Source organism: Rhipicephalus sanguineus, chromosome 7 (assembly GCF_013339695.2).
Source record: "Rhipicephalus sanguineus isolate Rsan-2018 chromosome 7, BIME_Rsan_1.4, whole genome shotgun sequence".
Lineage (NCBI taxonomy): Eukaryota > Metazoa > Arthropoda > Arachnida > Ixodida > Ixodidae > Rhipicephalus > Rhipicephalus sanguineus.
The window spans coordinates 141,824,999-141,852,026 of record NC_051182.1 but is presented as its reverse complement, the minus strand read 5'-3'; the positions used below and the strand labels follow the sequence as shown (position 1 = coordinate 141,852,026).

Below are 27,028 nucleotides of genomic sequence, written 5' to 3'. Positions count from 1 at the left end.
TGCAGAAGGCCCGATTCTCACTCGAGCCAGAGGTTTTTATTGTGTATTTTATTTGCGTATTTCTCAATTTTTCCGACACGGACATCGCTTATATACTTAAGAAACCACGAATGCTCATTTCAATATCTTATGAATTGCGCATTGAGACCTTTTCGTGGAATAAACATTTTTATTACTCCGTTGTCAAAAGCCATCGGAGCAGAAGTTCACAGCGTACATGTTGGTAGAATCAAATTCGTCACAGAAGGTAATACGACATACTACAGTGATTAATATTATTTTACAGCGACTCGGAGACAAGAAATTCTTAAGCACGAGCACTAGACTATGATCATGCAATAGATACCAAACATCGTTCTTTATATTTTCATTATCCACTAATTTCACCACTGCGAACGCACAACTCACCCGAAGGACCTAGCCGTAATTGACGCCGAAGCTTCCGAAGCCATAGCCGAAGCCCTGGCCATAGCCAGCACCAAATCCAATACCAGGCTTCAAAGCAGATCCTCCGTAGCCATAACTACTGTAGCCATTGACAGAAATTGGCTTAAAACCTCCGAAGTCAACACCGAGTCCGTAGGTGACAATAACTGGCTTGAAACCTGGTCTCACAACGTTGCCAGCACCTGATTTTAAACCAGCTGCCCCGTAGCCGAGGTTGCTAGCACCAAAGTTGAACCCAGGTCTTCCGCTGCCGAAGCCACCGAAGCCAAAACTGCCAGCCGGCTTTAAGCCAGGTCCTCCGAAGCCACTACCGATGCCGTAGTCAGCACCAGCTGCCTTGAAACCCGTTCCTCCGAAGCCGAAATTGCCACCGCCGAAACCGGCGCCGGGGTTGAAACCTAATTTCGGGTAGCCGTAAGCAGTACCCAAAATCAAGGCGAAGAGGGCAGTGGTGAGCTGTGGAAGTTGAATGGGTGTTACTACAAGTAGCCACGTCGAAAGGAGCTTATCCCTCTGCGACACTCATCATGATCGATTGCCTGTGAAAACGTGAAATTTACGTAATTTGATGCCAAGGATCCGCAGAGCAAGTTTAAAGCTAGTGGAAGATACACAATAAATTATAATGTATCTTAGAGCAATTATTTGCAATTACAACGTAAATAATTTTCTAATTACTGTGGAATCATTCATGCTCTATTTCTTCATGAAAAGAATACAACGACCCTTTCGAATTAGATGCAATAGCTATCTGCTGGCAGCGAGCATTCCTAAAACGATAAAAAATGTTTGTAATTCTGCCAAAACGTCCCACGTCCAGTGTCTAGTTAAACATAGAACTGCCTGCACTAAAGCCATCGCGTGAATCAAAATACTTGCAACAGAAGTGATACAATGAAACTTCAAACAACAGGAATGATTAATTCACCATTAGCTCAGTGTAGCTCCAAACGAGGACGCCGTGCCACAAAAGATTGTAACTAAGTGGTCTTGCTTTCTCTGCGACTATTTTCAGATATTTTGGTGAAATATGCCTAACCACTGTTTGAAAATACAAGTTTCATGTCCTCTTAAGCCGTGCTTAAGAGATCTGTTCTAAATATCTGGGCAGCAAGAATGGCTCACATTAACACTCCATGAGGAAATTGTTTTCAAGGCGACACTCTCGTTTGATAACGCTGAAATCAAGCAAACAGATACGCGTATAGAACAAGACGTTTGAGAAGCGTATATTCTTCTTCAAGTTGCATGCAGTACAAATCAACCCGACTAAAGTAAATGAGACCCAGTCTCGCCGTACTTGATCGGAAGGGCCGCATACTTGCCTATAAAGGACACAAATACACTCTAAGAAATTAATAAGTGTCTTTTGACTTTTTTTAGTGCTCACTCTACACGCACTTGACTCTTTAACGAGACACGTGAACTCTCTTTGGAGATCGTTATGCCTTTCTGAGAGAGTCGTGTAACCAAAGTAGAGTTAACGCGTCTCGATAAAGAGAGTCCGGATTCACCGAAAATAGTAACACACAATTTCCTTTCCTTAGAGTGAAACTAAAGATGGGCATCTTGAAGACGGTCCGAATATCTGGTTGCACGAAGTAAATTAGGCACGCAACGCAACCTTCAACAATTATATTCCTCGAATGCAGGAGCCGCAATCCCTGGCATTAGGGCCCGGACGAAGGCCCCGAAGAATAATCCACGTGCTTCGCAACCCAAATACAACTTTTGCCTAAGCCCCACGTATACTCACGACTGCTTTCATGGTGCTAGTCCGTTCACCGTCGCTGCGCCAAATATCACAGTGACTAGATAAGTTAGCGACCAACTGACGGATGCGTGGGTCCTTATATAGCGTTTGGCGAGCCTGTGGTATGCAAGGAGGAGTGAAAAGTTAGTACAAGTGGAGCAACTTCTCAGGCCTGTTGTGAGGCCGCCTATGGTAAACGCCTTTTCCAAGCGACCAATGGTCGCTGAAGAAAAATGGAGAAAAACATTCACTACAGCCAATGATCAGTTTGTACTTATGAAATAGGGAGTTTCCTAAGCGGGGAAGGAGGTTATTCATTCCTGAACACAGGCCCAGCGTTACAAAAGGCACATAATCTTGTCCTCACCGTTTCTTTGTAATACTAGACTGCCTTGGCAGGCAGTCCGCAAGGCCTCTGTAGACATTTTCACGTAGGGTGTGTCGAAGAGCCAACACGTACCTGTCAGATTACTCTTGCTACGTTTATCTAAAGCATACACAACAAAGGCCCTTCTAATGAAATATAGTTGCAAAACGTGCATCGCTTAACGCCGTTGCTACAAAGGGGCTGTCGGTAACGCCCTTTATATCTCGCATCCTCCCGGTCTAAAGGGATCTTACGGAGGAAGAGCGGCGCGTCGCACCTTTCGACTGCCAGAGCTGCTAGTTGGGAGTCGTTTTCAAACCAAGCTCGATCATGGCAACTGCCTGCAGTGTTGCTAGGGCACGCGTGCCGGCCGGTGGTTGTCCTAGCAAGCTCGCTCGCGAAGCATTGGGAAATGGTCTAGCATTGGCGCATTTCACTATTGTATGGCTATCGCGTTTTAATGTAAGCCCCGCACTAACACAAGTAATGAGAAATCACTGAACAGGGAAAGTCACTGAAGTCAACATTGATGTTGTCTCCAAAGTTGAAGTTTATTTCTTTCTGTGTGATACAGAAAGGAGAACAAAAGCTGAAGCCCCTGCGTCCTGACAGGCGTTCTTACAACCACTTGCGTTCGACATTGCACGCACGTTTGTTAACAATACTGCAAGTTAGCACAATACACGTAATGTCATTGTATATGCACTACATCATATGTATAATCTCATGCGTGGAAATCGTTGCGTGTGCTTATACATATGGGAATCATTGCGAAGTCCAAAACAAAAATTGAGAGACATGACATATTTATGCATATGTGGCCCCAAAATTGAAAAGAAATCATTTTATATATTACTTGAACTAATGTACGTGCAATCAATTAATTTTGCAACAAAACTTATTAGTCGAGGTGTCTCGTAGTCTACATCACGGGTGGTTAATCTGACGTCGTAAGGTGAATTTCATAATATGTAAGAGTTACTTATAATATGCTTGACATACTCGGCAGTGTCCGCTGCAAAAATTTAATGTGGACATAGTCGGGCGACCTACCTCGGAACTTTCGATGTTTTCTTATTACTCGTTCTTCCCAAGCTAACAATTTGCCGCAGCGTATTGCAATTGTTGTTCCAGCAATTAACATACAATAGATAAGCATAGAGTAATGTTTCGAAGATAATAAATGAAAAAGAGCCCGAGACGCTCTTGAGCATTTGCGGCTGATGCCTATAACTTAGGTCGGCAGAGTGCAGTACTTCATGGTATCGGTTTTTGGACATAACGCGGTCTCTTCATAAGAGCTTGTGCTGGCGCTAGGTTGCACATATTAGTGGAATAAGCAGCGCTGCAAATCAGGGGCGTAGCCAACGGGGGGGGGGGGGGGGTTGGGGGGGTTCAAACACCCCCCCGAAATTTTTCAGTTTTGCTTGCGTATATAGGCATGCACACATACAAACGCACGCACGAACATACATAAAGTATGGTTGAACCCCCCCCCCCAGAAAAACATTTCTGGCTACGCCCCTGCTGCAAATTTTACAAGACGAGAGACGTATGTGATATTCGCATGTGACGTTCTCGCCTCCTGTCTTCTTGCAAACTTTGCAGTGGGCCTTATTCTACTGAAGTCTCTTCAACTATTCTCCACTTCCAACGTTGTTTCTGAAGCTGCTTGATCCATCTATGGATTGATGGACAGATAGATGCGAAACTTTGCTTAGGTCCTGAGAAACGAGACTTTCTATCGCGCAGCGGGCCACTCCCACGTTCGGACGGACAGGCCCAGTCTAAGCGTCACGTCATGGGCTCTCTGGGCGGCCCAAATCTCGTTCTTTAGGTCGGAATGCGTAGAGCCAAGTCCCATCTTTCCTGCGTGATATCCATGGTTTCCCCGTAAAGAGGGGCACCACCAGAGCAAGTGCTATGCCTTTGCAGAGAGTGCACAAAGTTTTACGTGTCTGGGTGCAGTGTGTGTAATAAAAGCGGACTTGGGTAAACCCCGGTTTGAAGTAGTCTTAAAGTAAGCACTTGAGGTCTCTTTAGTTTTTTGTTGAAGAAGGGAAAGGCCCTCCTGGGTAGGGGGTAGTGTTGTGTAATTTCGTTGTATGTGCTCCGAGAGTTTATGGATGGCAAAAAAATGTATGTCCATGTAGAAGAGCTTGACGGTGGCTTGCATAGCCGTGCCGTCGGCCCTACCTTCTTGAAGGCGTAAGCCGAATGCAGCGTCCAGATCGAGCGAGGCCTGCAGAGTTCTCCGCATGGCACGATACGCGTACATGAGCCACGCAAGAGGAGCGGCGTGGTGACGACACATGATGATGACACACACTTAATGACGCTCCAATTACGTAGGCCTCCTTCACTCCTGAATTAGATCGTCAAGTTTGGCGAAGAGCGTAACTGTAATTGTTTGTTTGTTTGTTCTGCAGAGTTTATTCGGACCGCCATACATTCGTCGTCTCACAGCTGTTGAAAAAAATCAAGGTTGTGCATCTCGCATCATTCTATATGTTGCTTCCATCTGTTTTTTGTTGCTTGTTCATGTGTTCTGCTATGTGTATTTACTATTTATGACATTTTATAGCTATATTTCATTTCCTTTGGAGTAAAGCACGCGTCTCTGAAATTTGGTACCTTTTTCGGCGGTCTGCTGTGCTCTTCATCCATTCCTGTTCATGTTTTGCCTAGCATGTATGTATCTCAGTGAACCATGTAAATATTCACGAAGTAGACGTTCGTCTTCATCCGCAAGAACGCAATGAAAGCCGGGGTACTTCTAAAAACGTTGCAATTGCCTTTCAAGCAGTACACAGTGTTTTTCTGGCCTCCGGACTGGACATGCCTCTGCGTACGCGCCGTGGGCAGCAGATACATATATATTCTAGGCAATGGAGACAAAAGGCAACACTGCATTAACATATTCATTTTATTGAATGACAGTGCTCGCATCATAGTCCTGAGTTATGAAAATTGTTCCATCGTGTCAAGCCCGTACTAATACACAAAAATGCGACAAGATCTCTTAAGATTTCATGAAATCATTCAAGAGTTCGATAGTCACAATTTAACAGCCTCTTGAAGACCTCCACTAAATGTACAGAACATGCCGTCTCTTCCCATCAATTAGCTCCACCAGGGAGTTGAACTCGGTGACTGTTCTTGGCGATTCAGGAGCACTGCAAGAAGCCGTCCGTGTTCTGAAACAAATAAAACTGATTCATTGGAGGTGATGCCATATAAGAAATAATCTGCATATAGTGAATGAAGGATGGGAAAAGTCTGATCTTAGTATCACCGCAAATGTATTTTCAATTAGCGGCGTAGAGCAGTTACACCAATGCTAGCATATCCGTTCCCACGCACACAGCAAGAAAGGCCATAAGTCTACCCATCTTGTGATACGTATACATAACGCTCATCGGAACCCGAGTATGCAATATTTATGAGACGTCGGTGCTTATTTTATTGCAATAGCAATTATATAAAATTGTATATATAGCAATATATATAATTATATAAAATGGGTAAAAGCGCACGAGCGGGGCCGATGAGCGCGGCTGAAGCAGAGATAAAACGAGCCGGCCCGTCTCCGTCATTTGGAAGGTGCATGCGATAACATTACACCGCTCGCGAGGCCTTCCGTCGAAGGAGAGAGGAAACGCCCCACCCGTCCTGAAGGAGCATAAAAAGACGCGAGGGGAAGGGGAGTGTCGCTCGAGCAGCAACTTTGAACTTTGATTCTGAGGGCGCCGTCGCGATTGCTGGAGCGCGCGCTCTCTCGGCAGCCATCAGAGGGCGGCTCATACACGCTTGTACGTTCTGCGCTCTCAACGCGAAGAGACTGTGCGGAAAGATCATGTCTCCCTGGCGCGGTCGTATTGTCTTACACCAGCTCATTGCAGAGACACGCTAGATCGTATTCAAAAGAATTAGCTGCCATCCTCACTTCGTATAACAATACAATTTGTTGCTATCACATTCATTCTTACTTCGCCCCTGAGGCGAAACTGTGACTTCTTTATTAATTGCGTTCTAAACTAAGCGTGGCGGAACCTCAACTCAGCAGTAGGGTCCATAGCCGAAATTGACGCCAAAGTTTCGGAGGCCAGCGCCGAAGCCCCGCACATATCCAGCACCAAAACCAGCAGCAGGATTGAAAGCAGTTCCTCCGTAGCTGAAGCTGCCGTAGTTGGCACTTGACTTAAAACCTCCGAATCCAGCACCAAGTCCGTAGCCGGCTCCAGCGGCGTTTAAACCAGGTCCTCCAAAGCCGAAGCTGCCACCTCCACATCCGGAACCGGAGTTGAAACCAGTTGCTCCGTTGCCAAAGTTGCCAGTACCAAAGTTGAAACCAGGTCCTCCGTTGCCGAATCCACCGAAGCCGAAGCCGGAACCTGGCTTCAAGCCAGTTCCACCGAAGCCACCACTGGTGCCGAAGCCGGCACCGGTTGGCTGGAAGCCAGACCCTCCGAAGCCGAAATTGCCACCGCCGAATCCGGCACCGGGGTTGAAACCTAACTTGGGGTAGCCGTAAGCAGTAGCCGAAATCAAGGCGAGGAGGGTGGCCGTGATCTGTGGAAGAGTTCAGGTGATGTCACTAAAATTAGCCACATGGGACTGAGCCTATGACTACGCGCTCTTTTTGCTTTTTGTGTAATCGTTCTCTGATATGGTGGCGAAGTGAATCTGACCAGGAATTAAAAATACGAGTTGCAAGCCAAGTCATACGGTTCCGCAGCAATCCACACGACATGAATACGCAACAAGGATGATCAGATCTCAAACTGAATGTGAAAGTTGGTTTCGAGGTGCCAGTCGGTATTGATCGAGCTTACATATGGCAAACGGGTAGATGCGTAATTAGAGGCTTGAGGAGCCTGTAGCCGCTGTCACACAGCTTATATCACCAAGAAAAGTGACTGGTTGAAATTAAAACAAATTTACGTATATTGGTCCATGTGTAGGGGCCGAATATTTGCGAATATAGCAAGTAACAGATTGTCGGCATCTTGATGTGTGATGAATTACCGGTTGAGAGAAGCAGTTGTGATTACGCAACGCGAGCGCCAAGTTCAAACGCTCTCTCACTGGAATATGAAGCCCGGACAAAGTTCCCGAAGAATAATCCACATGCGTCACTACCCAAATTCAGATTTTCTAGCAGTCCGGCGTATACTCATGATTGCTTTCATGGTGATACTCCGGTTACTTCCTCTGCGCAGAAGGTCTCAGTAACTAGAGATATTTGCGACAGACTGAGGGATGCTGAGCCCTTATATACCTCAAAGGTCAGCCCGGGGCGTGCAAGGAGGCGTGAAAAGGACGTATAAGCGGTGGAATTGCTCCACTCAAGTTACCAGTGTGTCGACGCCTATTGTAAACGTCTTTAAGGAGTGACCAACCAGCATGGAGGAAAAAAGCCGGCAGATCCCACGCATTCTGCGAATCCATGTAATGCGAAGCAGCCAGCAAAGAGCTGCATACATCGCCTTGTATGTCGTTTAGCAAGATGCGCGTCATGGTTTTCATGTTAACTCCTATTATTTATGTTCGTCACACAGTAACGTCGCGCAATACCAACTTCGGGGTAGATCAAGCTAGCGAACGGCCGCCAGCGCACCATGAGCCTGGCACGTAAGTCATGCTGTACATGACATCTGTGTCATGACTTTCGTGTTAACTCGTGTTATTTATGTTCGTCACACATTCACGTCGCAAGATACCAATTTCGGTGTACAACGAGCTAGCGAAACGGCCGCCAGCGCACCATGAGCGTGGTACGTGTCATACTGTACATGACATGCGTGTCATGATTTTCATGTTAACTCGTGTTACTTATGTTCGTCACACAGTCACGTCGCAAGATACCAATTTTGGTGTATATCAAGCTAGCGAAAGGGGCGCCAGCGCCCCATGAGCGTGGCCCGTAAGTCATGCCGTACATGACATGCGTGTCATGATTTTCGTGTTAACTCGTGTTTTAAGAAGTTGAAATACCTCCAGCCACAAATTCTTGTAGGAAACCCGACGTTTCGAGACCGGCTTGGTCTCTTCTTCAGGGGTGACTGTGCTGATCAGGGGGGCTTCGTCGCAGCTTGTTTTTGGCTCCGCCTTTCTCTTTCCCTCACATTTTTGCACGGCCTCCGGAATGTGAGGGAAAGAGAAAGGCGGAGCCAAAAACAAGCTGCGACGAAGCCCCCCTGATCAGCACAGTCACCCCTGAAGAAGAGACCAAGCCGGTCTCGAAACGTCGGGTTTCCTACAAGAATTTGTGGCTGGAGGTATTTCAACTTCTTAATTCTTCTACCCAGCCAGACAGACTTCTGTCGAAATGTTTACATTTAACTCGTGTTTTTATGTTCGTCACACAGTCACGTCGCGCAATACCATTTTCGGGGTAGATCAAGCTAGCGAAACGGCCGCCAGCGCCCCATGAGCGTGGCACGTAAGTCATGCTGTACATGACATGCGTGTCATGATTTTCGTGTTAACTCGTGTTATTTATGTTCGTCACACAGTCACGTCGCGTAATACCAATTTCGGGGTAGATCAAGCTAGCGAAACGCCCACCAGCGCCTCATGAGCGTGGCACGTAAGTCATGCTGTACATGACATGTGTGTCATGATTTTCGTGTTAACTCGTGTTATTTATGTTCGTCACACAGTCACGTCGCACGATACCAATTTAGGGGTAGATCAAGCTAGCGAAACGGCCGCCAGCGCCCCGTGACCGTGGCACGTAAGTCATGCTGTACATGACATGCGTGTCATGATTTTCACGTTAACTCGTGTTATGTTCGTTACATAGTCACGTCGCAAGATACCAATTTTGGTGTATATCAAGCTAGCGAAACGGCCACCAGCGCACCGTGAGCGTGGCATGTAAATCATGCTGTACATGACATGCGTGTCATGATTTTCATGTTATGACTTGTCATTTATGTTCGCAATACAGTATGTTACACCATACCAACTTTGGTGTACATTCGATTAACCAAGCGACCAGGAGAGCACAAAGTCGTAGGCGGCTAGATAGATAGATAGATAGATAGATAGATAGATAGATAGATAGATAGATAGATAGATAGATAGATAGATAGATAGATAGATAGATAGATAGATAGATAGATAGATAGATAGATAGATAGATAGATAGATAGATAGATACGCTCAAAGTCGCAGAAGTTCGCTAAGAAATGCTTCGCATTTAAAATAAACAAAATAAAACCTCAATATAGGCAATGATCAGTTCGTACGTTTTCAGGAGAGTCCTACGTGGGAAAGAAGGTTATCAATTTCCGAACACATACCCAGTGTAACGAAGACGCATAACCTTGTGGTCCACTTGCGGTCCTTACGATAACATCCTGCTTTGGCATGCAATCCGCAAGACCTTCCTAGGCATTCGGTGATGGTATATCATAGTAAAGCGTTGGAGTGTCAAGCCGAGGAATGAGTGGGGTGAGGGAGAAAATGAACCTTGCTCAGCTTTGATCTTGATTTGCTAAACCACGCTCTTTGCCTAGCTTTGCACAACTCTGCTGAGGCTTCCCCTGAGCTGCGCTTATCAGAGGTGTTTGCGATAGCAAAGCCACGCCTAATTTTTTTTCCAGGGTGTGTCAGAATGCGCACTCGTATGCGTCGATTGCTCTTGTTTCATTTGCCTAAACCATACGAAAGATCCTCTTAATGAAACAAAACGAGTTAGCAAATATGCATTGATTAACGCAGTTGCAACGAAGCGCTGCGAGTAACGCCCTTTAGTATCATGCCCTCCCGCGCCTGCGTGATCTTGCAAGATAAGAGTGGAGTTCCGAACCTTGCCACTGTCATTGTTGATAGGAGTGCCTGAGCATTCCCCAAGCGAGGCTCGAACATGGCAGCTCTCTGCAATGACGCTGGTGCGCGTGTGCGTGCTCATGGTTCTGCTCCCAAGCACGCTCACGAAGGATCAGGAAGTGGTCCAGCGCTATAGTGCACTGCGCAATAGTACGGCTATCGCGTTCTTAATTTTAGCCCTCGCACCTACGCCTGACAGATTGTTCAAATTTCCCTGCTCTGAGGATGTTAAACGCTTTTAGCTTGTACGCATTATTTGAGCGAATCTTAATTTCAAATATATTGGCACCTGTACAATTGCAGGAGTCAAACTTGAAACTGGTTCTATCCCTGGGACAGTTCCGGTGAGTGAACTGAAATATAGCTGAATAAAACGTGGTTATCCAGATGGCAATGTCTGCTTCAGCACGGTTAACCGTAGTCAACCGTGGTTAACCAAATGGCTGTGTCGAGTTAACCATCTATTTAACCGGACGATTTCATCACAATTTCTAGTTTGATCCCCTACATACGTGCGACTGAATTCCGGTAAGAAAGTGGGGAAACACAGTACAAAAGCTGAAAAAAAAGGAAAATATGTATATGGAAAATGCACTGCCTAGGGCTTATATTGTGATCGCCATCATTTACTAGAATTGCCTTGCTGTAACTTGCAATCCTAAAGATATTGCATTTCTAAGTTGTGTACGTGTACTGAAATTCCTTTCCCTAATACATCTTACTTAGTCCCACTTAATTCTGTCCCTGTAATAAGTGTTCTATAAATGCATGCTATGTATAGAGCGCAACAGAGCCCTCGTTAGGTGTCTTGCCTTTCATAGGCTCTTCAACCCTTCCCGAAGTGGCTAGGCTGTTAGCGGTTGTAAATTGCCTGAGACATCTTGATTTCCGTGAAGCTTACACGAAGTGAGACCCACTGCTGATTCTCGTGAACAAATGTGTATATCGGACGATATTAACCCATATATGCCCAGTGTCCTACATATAGGACGCTTCTTTGATGCACTCCAACATCGCTATTTCTTTAGCTGATGACTAGCGCCACCTACAGCACATCAGGCAGGCCTCGTTCTCAACGTGTGCAAGCCTATACATTGCTTGCTTTTCATGCTGCCACGTGCCGACCACTTTCTCCGGGCAAACGCGTGCTTTGTGTGAAAGACTCCATTGAGAGCAAGAAGTGCACGCGAAATGCGCTTTGTATGAAATACGTCATGGAGAGGAAGAAGTGCAATGTCTGTCGGTGTACACGTGAAGTGTTTCAAGGCTTACCACACCCGCACATAGCACCCCTAATGCCCAGTGTCCTATATGTATAGGACGGCTTAAAACGCAGTGTTGCGTTTACCTCGCGGTAAATAAAGAACTTGTGTTTTTTTTTAGGGTAGAAGTACACTTTTAGTGAACAAAATATTTGTTTTGTCATTTTTTCTGAGTTTGGGCATATATGGGTTAGAGCAGTGCACGGGCCGTATTTCCGAGCCCGAGCCCGGCCCGGGCCCGCTGACATTGTCGAAGGCCCGCCCGAGCCCGGCCCGACGTACGAAAACACAATCCCGGGCCCGGCCCGGCCCGTCCCGGCTTTTTGAACGACATTTGAACGAGCAGGTAATGCATTTCTATATCGAGCAATTTTTTCACAGAATTAAGGGAATTTTTTTATTGTCCTTTTTACCGTGCTTGGCTGGCGGAGGAAAAACGGAACGCGAGACAGCTGGAGAGTCACATCCACTCGCCAAAATGCACGCGACAGCGACAAGCGACGAAACGGGCCGTTCGCGCGATGTATCGCGTGGTTGAAATCGCGCGATCGCTCGGTTTTTTCACATCTGGAAACCGTCGCTCATCACCCGGAAGTCACAAAACAATCGAACCGGATGTACATCAGCGACGCACTAAGCACATCAGCTGTGCACCAACAAAATAACGTAATAATTATGCACGTGCATATAAAAATACTGCGAGACAATGGTAAACGTTTTACGTACCAACATGCAGCAAATATTTTATTTGCATTGCATACTTGCGACAGTGCGGTACCATTATGGCGGTACTTTTGCTATACAAGTAGACGGCCTCATGCCAGCTACAATGGAGTTCGCTCGCCAAAGCCGTCACGTGTATGGGGTATGCCCATGCAAGCGTCAGCTTGCACGAAGGCGATCTACGTCGGGTCGCTCGTCGCTGTCGCGTGCATTTTCACTCATCGGATTTGGCCTTAAATCTAACGCGAACAGTCGCGTGGCGCCACCACGAGCTCAGGTGGTGTTACTCCTCTGTTTGTCGGAGTTCAACAGAGGCAGTGCTTTACCTGCTCCCTTTTCGAATGGAAAGGAAAAGCGGTAAAGGGCGGTCGCGGAAAGGGCGCTGTATGCGTGCTGGAGAACAATTCCCGCTCATTCTCTATATTTCGGGCTTGAGTCGGGCTTTGCGCCGGGCCCGAGCCCGGCCCGATAAAACTCCAAGTAGCCCGAGCCCGGCCCGGGCCCGAGGTGAAAATACGTCGGCCCGCCCGAGCCCGGCCCGCGGGCCGGGTCGGGCTCGGGCTTTCGGGCTACCCGGAGCTTGTGCACACCTCTAATATGGGTTAATTAACGGGATAGAGTTAAATAGTTCGTTTCGCAGAAATTATGGTGTCGGCGTCGGTGACGGCGTCGCTGGTTGTGAGCTCAAAATCATCTAGGCAATGATCGAAAAGTCGAGAAAGATGCAAATAAAATAAAGAATAATAATCTTCGGGTTCGAGTGAGAATCGAACACAGGCCGTTGCATGTCAAGCAGGTGTTCTACCACACAGCTACGCTATTCCTTGATGCTTCTTCGGGAAAAAAAGAGCACCATATGATTGTCATGTAGTGAAGGGGTCTCCTTAACGCATATAATATTGCGTGGCACAGGCGTAGAATTGCCCCAGGCGTCAAAAAAACATGTCAGTGATGCAACGAGTGGGTGTTTTAAAGGCCCGAACATTGCTAAGCGCTCGGACATATATTTAATCATCATCATAAGCAAGAGAATCAACAAAGTGAACAGCTGCGTAGGTTCGTGCGTTGCCTTACGGACGCGTAGTGGACCCTTCGCTGATTCGCAAAAGGAATGATTATGGCGTAGTGCGCACTTAACAACTTTATTTGCAGCAGTCGTTCTAGGAAACTGAAACGGCCAATGTTACGCGCGCAATATTTCGTTGCTTTGCGGCAAGGTTGAAGCATGCGCCGAGAGCCGAAGCAGGCTAGCAATTCAGAAGGCGATGCGCACGGGGCCCGATTATGCTATCGCGTTCTACTCTTGAAGGCGAAGCTCAAGCGCCCTCCGAAAAAACGTCAAGTCACAGAAATAGTGGCAGCTTTGATGGGCGTTGAGATACAACTGAACAAGTTCATGATTACGGGGGTGTTACGTCCCAAAACCACAATGTTATTATCAGGGACGCCGTAGGGGAGGGCCCCGCAAATTTTGACCACCTGGGGTAATCTGACATGAACCTAGATCTAAGTGCACGGACCTCTAGACTTTCGCCTCCATTGACATGCGCCCACCGCCAGTACTCAATCCCGCGACCTTCGGGACAGCATTCGAGCATCATATTCATTAGACCAACGAGGAGGGTAGTGCATAACTTCTTAGTTTCTGTTTAAAAGATGTCGGCAGATAGAACGCATATAGGAATCTCAGCAAAACACCTGGTCGCCTTCGTCTTTCACCCAACGCTCAAATGCTCATGACGTGTCGCGCCTACCGGGTTTATTCCCAGCCTCTTAAAGGGAACGTATGACGGGGAGGATGTAAACAATACTTCCTGGCAATGCTTCCTTCAAACGATTCTTCTGAATTAGCGTAAGAGTCATCCGTCCTTTGCGAGACTCGGGAATGGAAGTGTGTAACGAGCTGTATATGGCGAGACAGAGCTCTAAACGACGTGCTCGTGTTTGTGGGAAAAGAACCACGATGACTTAACCGTCATCGGGACAATAAGGAGGCCATTTATGCATGAAGAAAATTATTGTATTTAAAGAGGATGATGGAACTCTAATGATAGTAAAGAAAATAGAACAAGCGCTAAGAGTGCGAACGAAAAGTCAACGATTGAACGAAGCAAAGAGTGAGTTCACCGGGGCATAGCGGAGGTCAAGTCCCGGGAGAGGGCTGACGGCTCAACGACGTTGAGTGAAGGCACTCGATGCCTGGGTAGCGTGGTCGTTGCGCTGCCAGCTGCGGTCGGCAACGCTTCTCACCACCGGGGTCGTTGACCTTGAACGCGCATGGCTCCTGCCACGCTGCTCACGATTGCTGGCCGAGGCTCTCATTGGTAGACGCGTGGTTCGCCTGGCGGGAACGTCCTGGCGACGTTTCAACCACGCCAGGCCCGAGGTGGTCCCGGTTCGGCCCCAGCTACGAGGACGACTGGTTTGTCCACAGGTGCTTGGACGGCTGGTTTGGCCACAGGCGTTTGGACGGCTGGTTTGGCCCCAGGTGGGAACCTGCTGCTACCTCGAGTCCGGAACCCGACAGGTCTCTGTTCCCGCGCCCTGGTCCTTCGATCGCCAGCCACGTCTCTCCGCTATGCCCTTCAGCATCCGTGGCTTTTCTTCTCCATCCTCGTGAAGGCTCCTCATTGGACCGAAGTTTGTTTGTTTGTTTGTTTGCCCTGAGGAGACTGGCACATACCCACGAGGGGGATTGGCCACACTGACAATTATATATGAAACTTCAAAAAGCAAAAAATAAGCACGAAACGCGATGTAAATAAAAAAGGAAAGAGTTAAGAAGTTGACAAAGCCGCAGGATAACGATTGAAAAAATATATATTTAATAATAAAAAGGAAAAAAAAAAGTTGGTATCCGTAGTCGGTGTCACTAGCAGCGTACTCTTCCTGTTGCCTGAATGAACTTGTGTAGCGCAGTTATAATAGCACTGCGGCTTGCCCCAAGCTGATTCGCTCCAAACGACAACAGGCTAGAAGTAGTAAATTGTAAGCCCAGCCTACCAGTCGGCATTTCCAGAAACATTCTACGGAGTGAGGCGAAACGGCGGCATGATAGAAAAAAGTGATCTATTGTTTCTGGTTCATTGCAAACTGCACATAGATTTGTTAAGGAAAAGCCAGATTTATGCAGGTAATAATTTAATCGGGGAACTCTACAGCGAAAACTTGTGAGAGTCACCTCGCATTGACGTGAAAGACATTTGGTGGTGTTCCATGGGAACTGTAAGTGCTGGTAATCCGCTGATTGTGTGAGAGCTGTTTCGGTGTTTTTTAAGTATAACAGTCGTTTGAATCTCTCTCCGGTAATGAAAGAAAAAAGGGGTACGACATGTAACACTGGACCATCTAAAGACGCCGTGGCGAGTGCATCAGCTGCTTCATTTATAGAGATTCCAACATGCCCGGGGACCCATACTAACCGAACCTCTGATATGGTACAGGATACAAGGCTCGAAAATATTCGAAGAAGCTGTGATTGTTTTGCGGACGTTAAATGCATACAAACCGATAAGGCATCTGTAATAATAATAACTTTCGATTTTTGTGAATTTAGTTTTCTAACAGCCAATGTGATTGCCATAAATTCGGCAAGAAATATTGGGGTGAAGTCAGGTAGTCTGAGAGCAAAAGACCAATTGAGCTGCTGGGAGAAAATGCCCACTCCGGCCTTCTGAAGATTTTGCGTGGCGTCCGTAGAAATTACAAGGTGAGCAGGAAATTGACCGAGGTGATCATTAAGCAGACCTTCTAGAATACGCTTTGGAAGCAATTTAGCATTTTTTGGGAAAATGTCGTCGAAAACTAAATTAAGCTTCAGCGAACACAGTTTTGGGCAAGCTAAGCACGGCAGAGAAACATGTAGGTCTGATAACAGCGACTCGACGAAAATTACTTGAGGCCTTCGATAACGTTGCCACGGATGCTTAAAGAATGAATCGGGAGACGTGATAAAAACTATCTGGGAACGGGAGAGAGGTGCATCATAGAGCTTTAAAAACGTCTGCACGGTAAGCTGCTTAAATCTTGCATCAAGTGGAATGAGTCGAGCTTCCAAATACAGCACGCTAATAGCAGCACATCTCGGTAGTCCAAGACACAGACGTAGCGCTTGCCTTTCTAACAATAATAGAGGTCTTAATTTGTAAGCAGCAGATCCGGAAAAAAGGACGCAACCGAATTCCAAAATGGGGCGCACATAAAGTTTATATATCATGAGCAAAGTCTCTCTGCGCATTCCTGATTTTTTATTACAAAAGCGGCGCAACAGCCCCATGGCGCGTTCTGCTTTACGCGTGTTTAATTCAATTTGCTGTTGCCAATTTAAATCGTGAACATAGACAATCCCCAAATATTTTAATGATGTTACTTGCGGGATCTGTTTGTTTCGATAATGAAGTGAAATAAAAACGGGATCTGCCAAAGGGAATACGAGTACTGCGCATTTATTAACGTTGAGCGAGAAAGCAAGTCCGTCAAGCCATACCTCAAGTTCAGTCAAATAAGACTGCAAAATTTGGTATAAGGTATAGATATCATAGGATGACGCGAAAAAAGCGATGTCATCGGCATAGACGTAAAGGTGAACATCTCGATTAACTGGGATAGATGACAATAAAATATTAAATAAAAGTGGGGAAAGAACCGATCCTTGCGGGACACCTCTCGTTTGCTTATGAGACCCAGACGTCACCCCCTCGTGGCAACAAAAGAACTGTCTCTCGGAGAGAAACTCCTTTACCCAGGCTACGATGTAATTTGGCACGTCACAACTCACTAATCTAGAAATCAATATACCATGTTCAACACTATCATAGGCTTTTGCGATATCTAATGTAATTAATGCAGAAATCTGTCCAGATACACCTGCAAGTCGAATGCGGCTTTCCAAATCAACATGGGCAGACCATATTGAGCATCCCTGTCGAAAACCTATTTGTCTTGAAGAAAGGATACTCTGACGAGAAATGAATTCGCTAAGCCGAATATGAATAATTTTTTCAATTATTTTAACTAAATTTGAAGTAAGCGAGATAGGCCGAATGTTATCCAGGACATATCCGAGGCTCTGATTTTTTCGTAGCAGCACAATTTTAGCAATTTTCCATGAACTCGGAATCCATGTGTACTGTAAAGAGCAGTTAACTATGTTCAAAAGTTCATCTGGATAGGAATTAAACATTAATTTAATCATAGAGTTTGTAATGCGGTCCGGTCCAGGAGCCGCTTCATTCGCAGTTAATATGACATCCGCCAATTCTGTCATAGTGACTTTCTGAAAGTCCGACGTCGAACTTGCGAATATCATAGGTCTGAAACACGTAGACGCAAACCGCGCTTCGAGTCCTTTCGCGATGTCTTCTAACATGTCAGATGCTTCTTTCGGGGATAGCACTACGGAATGAGAATATGACGATATCTGTGACGATTTCTTGTTGCGTAAAAACCTGTACAGTGCAGATCTTTTATCCGGTTTTGATAAATAAGCATGCAAATCAGCTTTGTGGTTATCTTTAGCTACTGCTACTGTTCGTTTAAATATTGCAGCGTAGAATTTATAGTCAACCCAATTTTTCGGGCTATGGTTATGACGCAGACGCTTCCATGCAGCTTTCCGGCGCCTGTAATCAATCGTACATGCATCATTCCACCAAGTAGAGTTTGACGGTGTACTCCCAGACCTAACGGAAAACTCTGCTGGTTGAACAGCAGCGCTTATAGATGCTACTACTGAGTCAGCTCTTTGTTGCTCATTACATGCTGTCAGTGACAAGATCGCAGAATTTAAAGCAGCTTTATAGATTTTATAGTTGATAAACCGTCGCTGCCGCATAACAGGAGCCTGACGCGATAGCATGATTTCGAAGGTGATCGGAATATGGTCGCTACTTGTCCCATTGTCAAATGTTTCCCAAGAAGAGACGACAAGTTGGCCAGACGAAAAAGTCAGGTCTAATGTCGATGAGCATTGGCCACGTAAAAAGGTAGTTTGACCTGAATTATGGCAACGAAAATTATTATCCTGCAGCCAATTCCACAATCTTTTCCCACAACCGTCCGTTTTTAACCCCCAAGAAATGTGGTGCGAGTTGAAATCTCCTGCCAATAGAATCTCATTTGAACTGGAATTCCTGATGACACAATCTAGGTGATCTGTACTTCTTACTCCATTCGGAAAGTACGCATTGACCAGTGTAAATCTAGATCCAGGTAACAAACAATCCACCCCTAATAGTTCGCAGTCAGAACAAATATGTTCGAAAGATACGGTGACATTGTGATACATTTTTGCTGAGACTAGGGCCAATAATCCACCTCCTCTACCTGGTCGATCTAACCTAAGTGTACGAAAATTATTAATGGTAAATTTTTTGTTTACTGAAAGCCAAGATTCTTGAAGTAAGATAATATCAGGAATTGTTTTGTGTATGAGGTAAACAAGATCAGTGTAACCAGAAGATACAGAACGGCAGTTCCACTGAAGAACTTTTACAGACGCTATGATGGACTTAATATAGTTGACTCCACGGCAGAACGCAATGCGTCCTGCTCGTTGCTGTCAGTGGTAGTACCTTTTTTTGGTTTTGACCGGGAAGAATGGGTCGGAGATAATGGGGAATTCCGTCGCTTATTAGAGATATTTCCGAGCCTCATCTCACCAAAAGATCCACTGGGTCCCGTAGTGACAGGCAACTGAGAGCTGACAAGCTGCTCCGAGTAGCATCTGTTTGACTCTGAGGGTTTAATTCATTCCCGTGGTGTTCAGACTCACTATTAGAAGTGACCGTGGGAACAGGGTAGGAGTGAACAAGGCTGTTTAACCTGGCGGCTAACATCTCAGTCAGCCCTTCAGCAAATGTGTTAAAGAGCCGTTCCATAACAATTGGGATGGCTTTTTCAATCGCTGCAGCAACTGCAGATGAGACTGTCGCTTCTAGGGACCCGCACTGACGAGATGTGACCGCAGCATACCCTACATCACGCTCTTTAACCAAGGATGTAGCCTCTGCCCGGGAACAACGTCGTTTCTCTACAATCTCAAGGATCTGGGTCTCACGGTAACGGGCGGGACAGTTAGGGTCCGTGGCTGTGTGAGAGCCATCACATAAACAACACTTGAGATCTTCAACCTCACAGTCCACTGCGGAATGTGACCCACCGCATTTAAGACATCTTACTGAGGACCTGCAAGCATTAGCGCTATGGCCAAATCGCCAGCAGTTACGGCACTGCAGTGGCCGAGGTGTCAACGCCTCTACACGGAATAAGTAGGGCCAGGCCTTCAGTTCAGAGGGGCGTGTTAAACCGGCAAAAGAGACGATTACGCTTTCAGTTGGTACTCGCGTATCACCTACAGGCCTGTTGCATCTGTACACTGACACGACTCCAGCAGGAGAGACCATCTTTAAGAAGGCTTCGGGAGTAATATTGGTGGGAACACCACGAACAATGCCCTTCACGCAAGCGAGGTGAGGTGGTACAAAAGCACGAACTGCAATGTACGCGAATCTCGTGCAGGCAAGCAAGTCAGTCAAGCATTCAACATTTGATGACTTACATAATATGCCAGTCTTGCCGAAGCGCCTCACCTCCGAGATGTCAAGAAAATGTCCTGTAATACTGCGCAGCTCTTCTTGGAAAACCTCCGATTCGCTCAACCGAATGGCTCCTCCATCGGTAGGCACAAGCGCGACAGGCAAACTGCTTACTCCGTTCCGGAGAAAACACTCCAGTGGTACCGACTCAGTAGGGCGGCTTGCCGACCAGGGCGAACCCTGGCCGGGTCCGGAGACCGGCATTGACGGCTCCTGAAACAACGGCAGAAAAAAAAAAAAAACTGAAGCAGTAAAAAGAACTATGAACTATGAACCGAAGTCGTTCACGCTTACACGTGCTACGGTCGCGAGTCGTCGTCGTCATCTTCATCGGTTTGTGTTTGCGTCGCGCCTTTTTCAAACGCGCACTTGCACATCACAAAGTGGAAGACAGAAATTTATCAGAAGACGGAAAGCAGAAACCGGAAGTGGAACGCGGTTGCTAATGAAGGTAATAGGAGTGTGTCATGCGACATCTCAATCGTGTGCTGGAAAACAGCGACAAACATTTTGTGACAAATATGAGGATTTAATTGCGTAAGTCCCGTGACGAAAAAGGCGGAAGTGAAGTGTTTGTGCAGCCGACACAAATCACTTTCGTGTTAAAGATATTACGTTGTATGTAATTGTCTTCACTAATCGTCGCCGATTATGACGGGGTTAGTGTGCTTATACGCATGACAAGTCTGAAGCGCAGAAGTACAATTGAGCTTGACAACATTTTCATAAATAAGTGAGCTCAAACTCTAATACAAACGTCTTATATACTATTTAAAGTAAGGTGCATGAAATAAATTTCCTATTGAACAATATTTAGTTCTCGAAAAGTCTGATAGTCTAGGTCATGACGGCAATATTTAGTATACATGAATGGCGACGTTCTCATTTCTTTGATCAATAGGCATTGGGGTGGAGAAGCGTGTTGACTAGGCATAGTTAGTTTTTGAATGTGTAAGAGTACACATAATTTATTATAGGACACTCGATTTACTCAAAGCAATGAAGGTTTGCATAAACATTGCTTGTGAGTTTATTCGCAGTTTCCACATGTTTTTGATAGATAAACAGCGATTTCTGACAATAAGCCGGAGAGAGAGACAGAGAATAAACATCTTTATTTTGTTTTCATTTAGGCATCGTCTTTGGGGTGGTCTCCCCATTCCAGGAAACCAAAGGCTTTCGCCGCGTCGACAGCCCTCGCTACCAGCTGGCGCTGTTAGCCTGTTTATTCGCTGATGGTAGGTGAACCGACGAAGAAGTGTGTGCGAGCAACAGAATAAAAAGTTTGGCGTATATGCAACGGCAGGTCCCTCATTCATGGCGTCACATATATACAATGACAACATAACCGCAAATAATAATCCATGTGATGACTTCAACGCCTGACGTCGCGTTATATGACGTCATAGAGACGTCATGGTGACACCCTAACGGGATGATAATTTTTTCATAACCCGTGTTGACACCGACGCCACCGATACCGATGATCAATTTTCGCGTTCGATGAGGCATCTAAGGCCTTGATATGTAAGCTTAGGCTAAGGTTTCGGAGAAAGAAATGAACAAGTGACTGCGAATGACTATTCAGACATGCGGCGTAGCCTCTACGACCGATTAGCTCGAAGCCTGAGGCAGTGTTGAGCGCTTGTTGAACGCCCTCAGGTAGTGTTGAGCGCTTGTTGCGCTCAACACTGCCTCAGGCAGTGTTGAGAGCATGTTGAACGCCCATAGAGCTTGGTAAGCCCACAGCTCCATGCTATCGGTTGTGTGACATGAACAGGTCCATTCACCTAATCTCCTCCAATATTTAGTAACTGGATCTGTTAAACCCTGCTATGGTTACCAGGGGAAACGTATGTTGAATAGTGCAATATGAAGAGGGCCGACAAGGCCATCCCGTCTCGTCATGTGCGTTGTGCGGAGGCTACATTTATGAAGGCCGCCTTCACTGCTTCAGCGAATCGATAAGTTACATCTAGCATGTAGCCGGAACTACTTGTTCTCAAGGGGTCATCCGTGCCTCCGTACATTCAGAATAAGAATGACAGTCACTTTATTTTGATGATTAAAATGATTAGAGAATCGTAACATGCAGAAGAAGGTCCGAATCGCCAAGGACTGCAATCTGACAAACTTGCAATTCTGGGAATGTGTGAGGTTATGAGGACGTCACAGCGCGTCATGTTACGTGAGGTCATGTGACGTTTGGTACACCGACTCCATACGCACATTCACTTGAGTACCACGTGATTTTTCGCCGACTGTTACAACTTATTTTTGTATCACTCGTGCTAACGCTGACGCCGGTGTCTTAGGAAGGGTCGTCAGGTCTCGCCAAATATGGAAGGCGCTGGTGCCGATGGTCAATTTTCGCGTTTGATGAGTCGTCTAAGGCTTTCGCCTTAATAAAGCTAATGCACACTTCCTTCTTGATACAGAATGACGCTTCAGAGAATTGCCTTGGTGTATTTGTCTCTGAGAACTATGTAAATATTTTATAAAGTGGAATTCCCTTTACTTCGTCCAAAAGATTTCTGTGACTGCCGGGGTACTTCTGTAGCTTGCAGTTACTTCCGAAGCAGCAGTAGGCATCTTTCTCATGATGGTGAAGCGCTAAAAGAAACGGGGACTTACGAAGAACACAGGACGCAGCGCTACTAGCAACTGAGTTTATTTTGAATACAACGCCCTCATATATACAAAATGTACGTCATCACTAAAGCCAAAAAAAAAACGTTAACACGTGTTAACGTGTTAACGTTAACACGTGTTAACGTTTTTTTTTTTGGCTTTAGTGATGACGTACATTTTGTATATATGAGGGCGTTGTATTCAAAATAAACTCAGTTGCTAGTAGCGCTGCGTCCTGTGTTCTTCGTAAGTCCCCGTTTCTTTTAGCGCTTCACCATCATGAATCTATACCAACACGCCCAACTGGCAGTTATTCTAAGCATCTTTCTCGCCTCATGTTTGTATACGTCTCCGCTTACGCATCACATCAGTCAATATACCCCAAGTCAGAAATTGCCCTTGCCGAAGTAACTGAATGTTTACCTTACATTGACATAAGAGAGTTTGCACAATGTATATTGGTGTCTGGCAGCTATAGCGCGTTCAACGTGGATGTGCCCACTTTGATTATTGGTGGTACATCTCTATCCTGACGACTAACGTCCCAGCTAAATGATTAAACAAACCCTTGTGGTAGCTGTAGTAGTTAACGGTGAAAGTGTAATCAGAGAACTAGGTGTGATAGACAGAAGAGCGTCGCATATTGGACGCAGAACTTGGTCGCCATCATAGGCGTGCAGGGGGGGCGGCCACCCCCTCTAATCACCTAAGAGGGGGGGGCGCAAAATCTGCCCTGTACATTGACCCTTCTAGTCACCTAAGAGGGCGGGGCGCAAATTCTGCGCCATACATTGACTTAGTAGGGGGGGGGGGTACTGCGATGAACCTTTGCCCCCCCCCCCCCTGATGGAGAACTCTACGCACGCCTATGGTCGCCATCCCGCGGCATGTTAAAATGTGATTGAACACCACGGCCGGACTAGAGGGAAACGCATAGCGCGTCGTGCCGCCCCGGTAGCCCGGCCGCGATTTTTCTCGGGGCAAGCGCGTGAGCGAGGAACACGGTGTTACAGCAAGCTGAGGCAGGCGCGCGTCGCAGAGCTATGAGCGAGGCCGACGCTTTTACGACGCTTGGCTAAGGTTGCCACCTCGCGGAGTATTAAGGCAGGGACAAAATTTAACTTTTATTGTAAACGCTCCAAATGGGCGCTTTTGTAAAATCTCTTGAGTCTGTGACCGTGGCGCAGTGGATAGCTTTCCCGGCATCTGTTGTTGCGGACCAAGCGGTCATGGGTTCGATGCCCGTTCATGGAACTTATTTTCTTTGCCATCTGATCGTGTATATTTTTTCGACGTCATTTCCGTGACGGAAATACGTCACTGAAGTCTTCGTGGACCCCGGCATAAAACAATTTCGTGTTAAAAAACAACACTGTGTAGGAGTTTAATTTTATTGACTGACACTGCTCGCTACATATTCCTGAGTTCTGAAAATGGCCTTATCGTATGAAGCCCGCATTAGTACACTACCAGATGTCTTCTTTTAAAACATTGGTGGTCATATGGTAGCGGCTTTTTAGGAGATTACGCAAAACGCACTCAAAATACGTCGTTTCCGTTGCAGCCAAATTGACCAAACAGTGTTGATCTCGGTAACGGTACTCTGCGACACGAGGCCATTACATTCAGGCGTCCATGCTCTGAAACAAACAAAAGAAATCATTATTCATCTGCGGTGACCTCGGCAGAAAAATTTAGGCGAGTACGAGCGATACGTTGTGAAAATTGTGATTTAATAGTTACGGCCAATATATTAGGATCAGTGGCATGTGGCATCCTACAATGTTTGCATTTGGCTTTTTTTGGCCACCTGGGGACTACCAGCTAGGCTATAAGGATTACATACAAAACAATGAGTTCGCACTGCCAGGTGCTGTTAATCACAGCGACTACAGAATATAGGTGTTAGAAGTACTGATAATATTATTCGACTTCTTAAACATTCACTATATTTGCGGCCTGAAAATGCCCTGTGTAATGGTTCTTATGTAGTCGTTTCTAATTTACAAGGTACTAGTGTTCCATGTAACTTATTTTCCGTACTCCACAAGCTAAATTAGGAAATTCTACGGCAATTTTTCACCCTCAGTATCGAAGATATAAAAATACATCCTTCGCCGAGACGGCGTGCCATGATATTGCCTTTTCCGCATCAGCGAAAATTGTAGATATTATTGCCGCTTTCAGACGTATAGAAATAACAATTAAGATATTACGCCAGCCCCGCATTTTTCTACGAAATCCCATAGGCTGATGTAAATATCTTTGTGGCACGTCAGTCGAATAGCCAGACAAACATCTCCAGCTTTTCATTAAAATGCTTCTCTCTCTCTCCTTCAGCTACAATGAATGTCCTACCTTTCAAAAGCTACCTACAGTTAAAATTCAAATACGGCAGAATTTTAACGGAAGATCGAAGTTTAAAGGGATGAAAAGTTCTTGAACATGAAGTGTCGCTGAAGCCAACTTTCAGACAAGACGTCTTGTCTTCAAGGCATCAATGGCCTACCTTAGCGTTAAGGTAGGACACAATACAATATTGGTAGTAACAAGTGACCACCTACAGCGATTCCGGAATGCTTTGTTAAACATGACGAATAAACTATGAACATGAACATTCTACCGAAACATGAGCGGCGTGGAAGCTCCACTCACCAGTAAAGCCCGAAGCCATTACTGGCACCGCCTTTGCCGAAGCCAGCGCCGAATCCTTGGCCATATCCAGCACCGAAGCCAACACCAGGATTGAAAGCAGGTCCTCCGGAGCCGAAACTGCCGTAGCCGTAGCTGGCACTTGACTTAAAACCTTCGAATCCAGCACCGAGTCCGTAGCCGGCTCCAGGGGCGTTGAAACCAGGTCCTCCAAAGCCGAAACTGCCACCTCCCAATCCGGAACCGGGCTTGAAACTAGTTGCTCCGTTGCCGAGGTTGCCAGTACCAAAGTTGAAACCAGGTCCTCCGTTGCCGAAGCCACCGAAGCCGAAGCCGGCACCTGGCTTTAAGCCAGTTCCACCGAAGCCACCAGTGGTGCCGAAGCCGGCACCAGTTGGCTTGAAACCAGACCCTCCGAAGCCGAAATTGCCACCGCCGAATCCGGCACCGGGATTGAAACCTAACTTCGGGTAGCCGTAAGCAGTAGCCGAAATCAAGACGAGGAGAGTGGCCGTGATCTGTGGAAGAGTTGAAAGGAGATCACTATGGATAGTCACGTGAAACACAGCCCGTGAAAACTATGTGCTCTCCTTATTTTCGGCATATGTAGTGGCGAAGTAAACTTGAGGAAGAATTGAAATCACGAGCTGGATGTCATGTCATGCGGTGAATCGGTAGAAACTGATCGTGCAACAAGGAACATCAAGACTCAAATTAGGAAGGTTCTTTGTACAAACCCTGTAAGCACCCTTATGTTATAGAAATGGGTTCGTGCATAAATCAGTGGCTAGGAACCATAAATGCACAATACACCTGATACCTCACCCCGAATCTTGACTGGCGCGTATAGACGCCAGTCTATACGAATTGGTCGGACGAAGACAGTCATTTCTACATGAGGAGCACAACTAAAGCATGATGGACATCTTGTCGTTTATCCTAGCAATTGGTTAAGAGAGCTGGAGAGGTTGAAATACCCAGTACAGGGGTTCTACTTCAATGGTTCGCGTCTTAATATGCCGAAGCGGTGCTCTCTAACATAGGGCCCCGGACGAACCACATGTATACCGAAGAATACACATGAATAACAGCTCAAATACAGCCTTTCTGGCGGTGCTGCGTATACTCACGATTGCCTTCATGGTGCCACTTCGTTTACCGTCGCTGCTCCAAAGACCAAAGTCACTAGAGAAGTTTGTGGCCTGCTGGTGGATGCATGGGGCCTTATATACGTAAAGGTCAGACGAGGGCAAGGGGAACTGATAAAGACGTAGAAATGGTGCTGTCGCCTACCCATGTCGCCATGCTGACGACGCCTATATTAAACGCCCTTACGAGGTGACCACTGAACGCCTCAAGAATATAGACATAAAAAAACGTCAATACAGCCGAAGATCAAGTCGCATATGTACGTTCGGGAGTGTCTTACGTTGCAAAGGATGTTATCAATTTCTGAACACGCCCCCAGTGTAACAAAAGCACATAGTCTTGTTGTACACTTCATTTTCTTGCAATAACACTCGGCATTGGAAGGCAATCCGCCATACCTTCCTAGACATTTTTCAACGGATGTGTCGAAATGCCCACTCGTACGTGTCGGAGGGCGCTTGTTTCATTTACCTAAAGCATACAAAGGTACTATTAATGAACCGAAGCAGCCACCCTATCTGCATCGCTTAACGTCATTCCTACGAATCGGTAGCCGGTAACGCCCTTTTTATCTCGCGCCCTTCAGCTCAAACGGGATCCTACGAGACGA

General features: G+C 46.2%; 2 protein-coding genes across 2 annotated transcripts; both read right to left on the bottom strand.

Moving 5' to 3' along the window:
• Nucleotides 1–298: 298 nt before the first annotated feature.
• On the bottom strand, nt 299–2,266 carry LOC119400095 (glycine-rich protein-like). The gene is made up of 2 exons (XM_037667030.2): nt 2,204–2,266; nt 299–903 (listed from the first exon to the last, which is right to left on the bottom strand). Exons 1-2 carry the CDS (start codon nt 2,213–2,215, stop codon nt 418–420), a joined length of 498 nt encoding a protein of 165 aa, XP_037522958.1. The 5' UTR covers nt 2,216–2,266; the 3' UTR covers nt 299–417.
• A 4,360-nt stretch (nt 2,267–6,626) lies between these two features.
• Nucleotides 6,627–26,411, bottom strand: LOC119399093 (uncharacterized). Its single transcript, XM_049417528.1, has 4 exons — nt 26,400–26,411; nt 25,273–25,787; nt 20,166–20,199; nt 6,627–7,139 (listed from the first exon to the last, which is right to left on the bottom strand). Exons 1-4 carry the CDS (start codon nt 26,409–26,411, stop codon nt 6,627–6,629), a joined length of 1,074 nt encoding a protein of 357 aa, XP_049273485.1.
• Between the last annotated feature and the right edge of the window lie 617 nt (nt 26,412–27,028).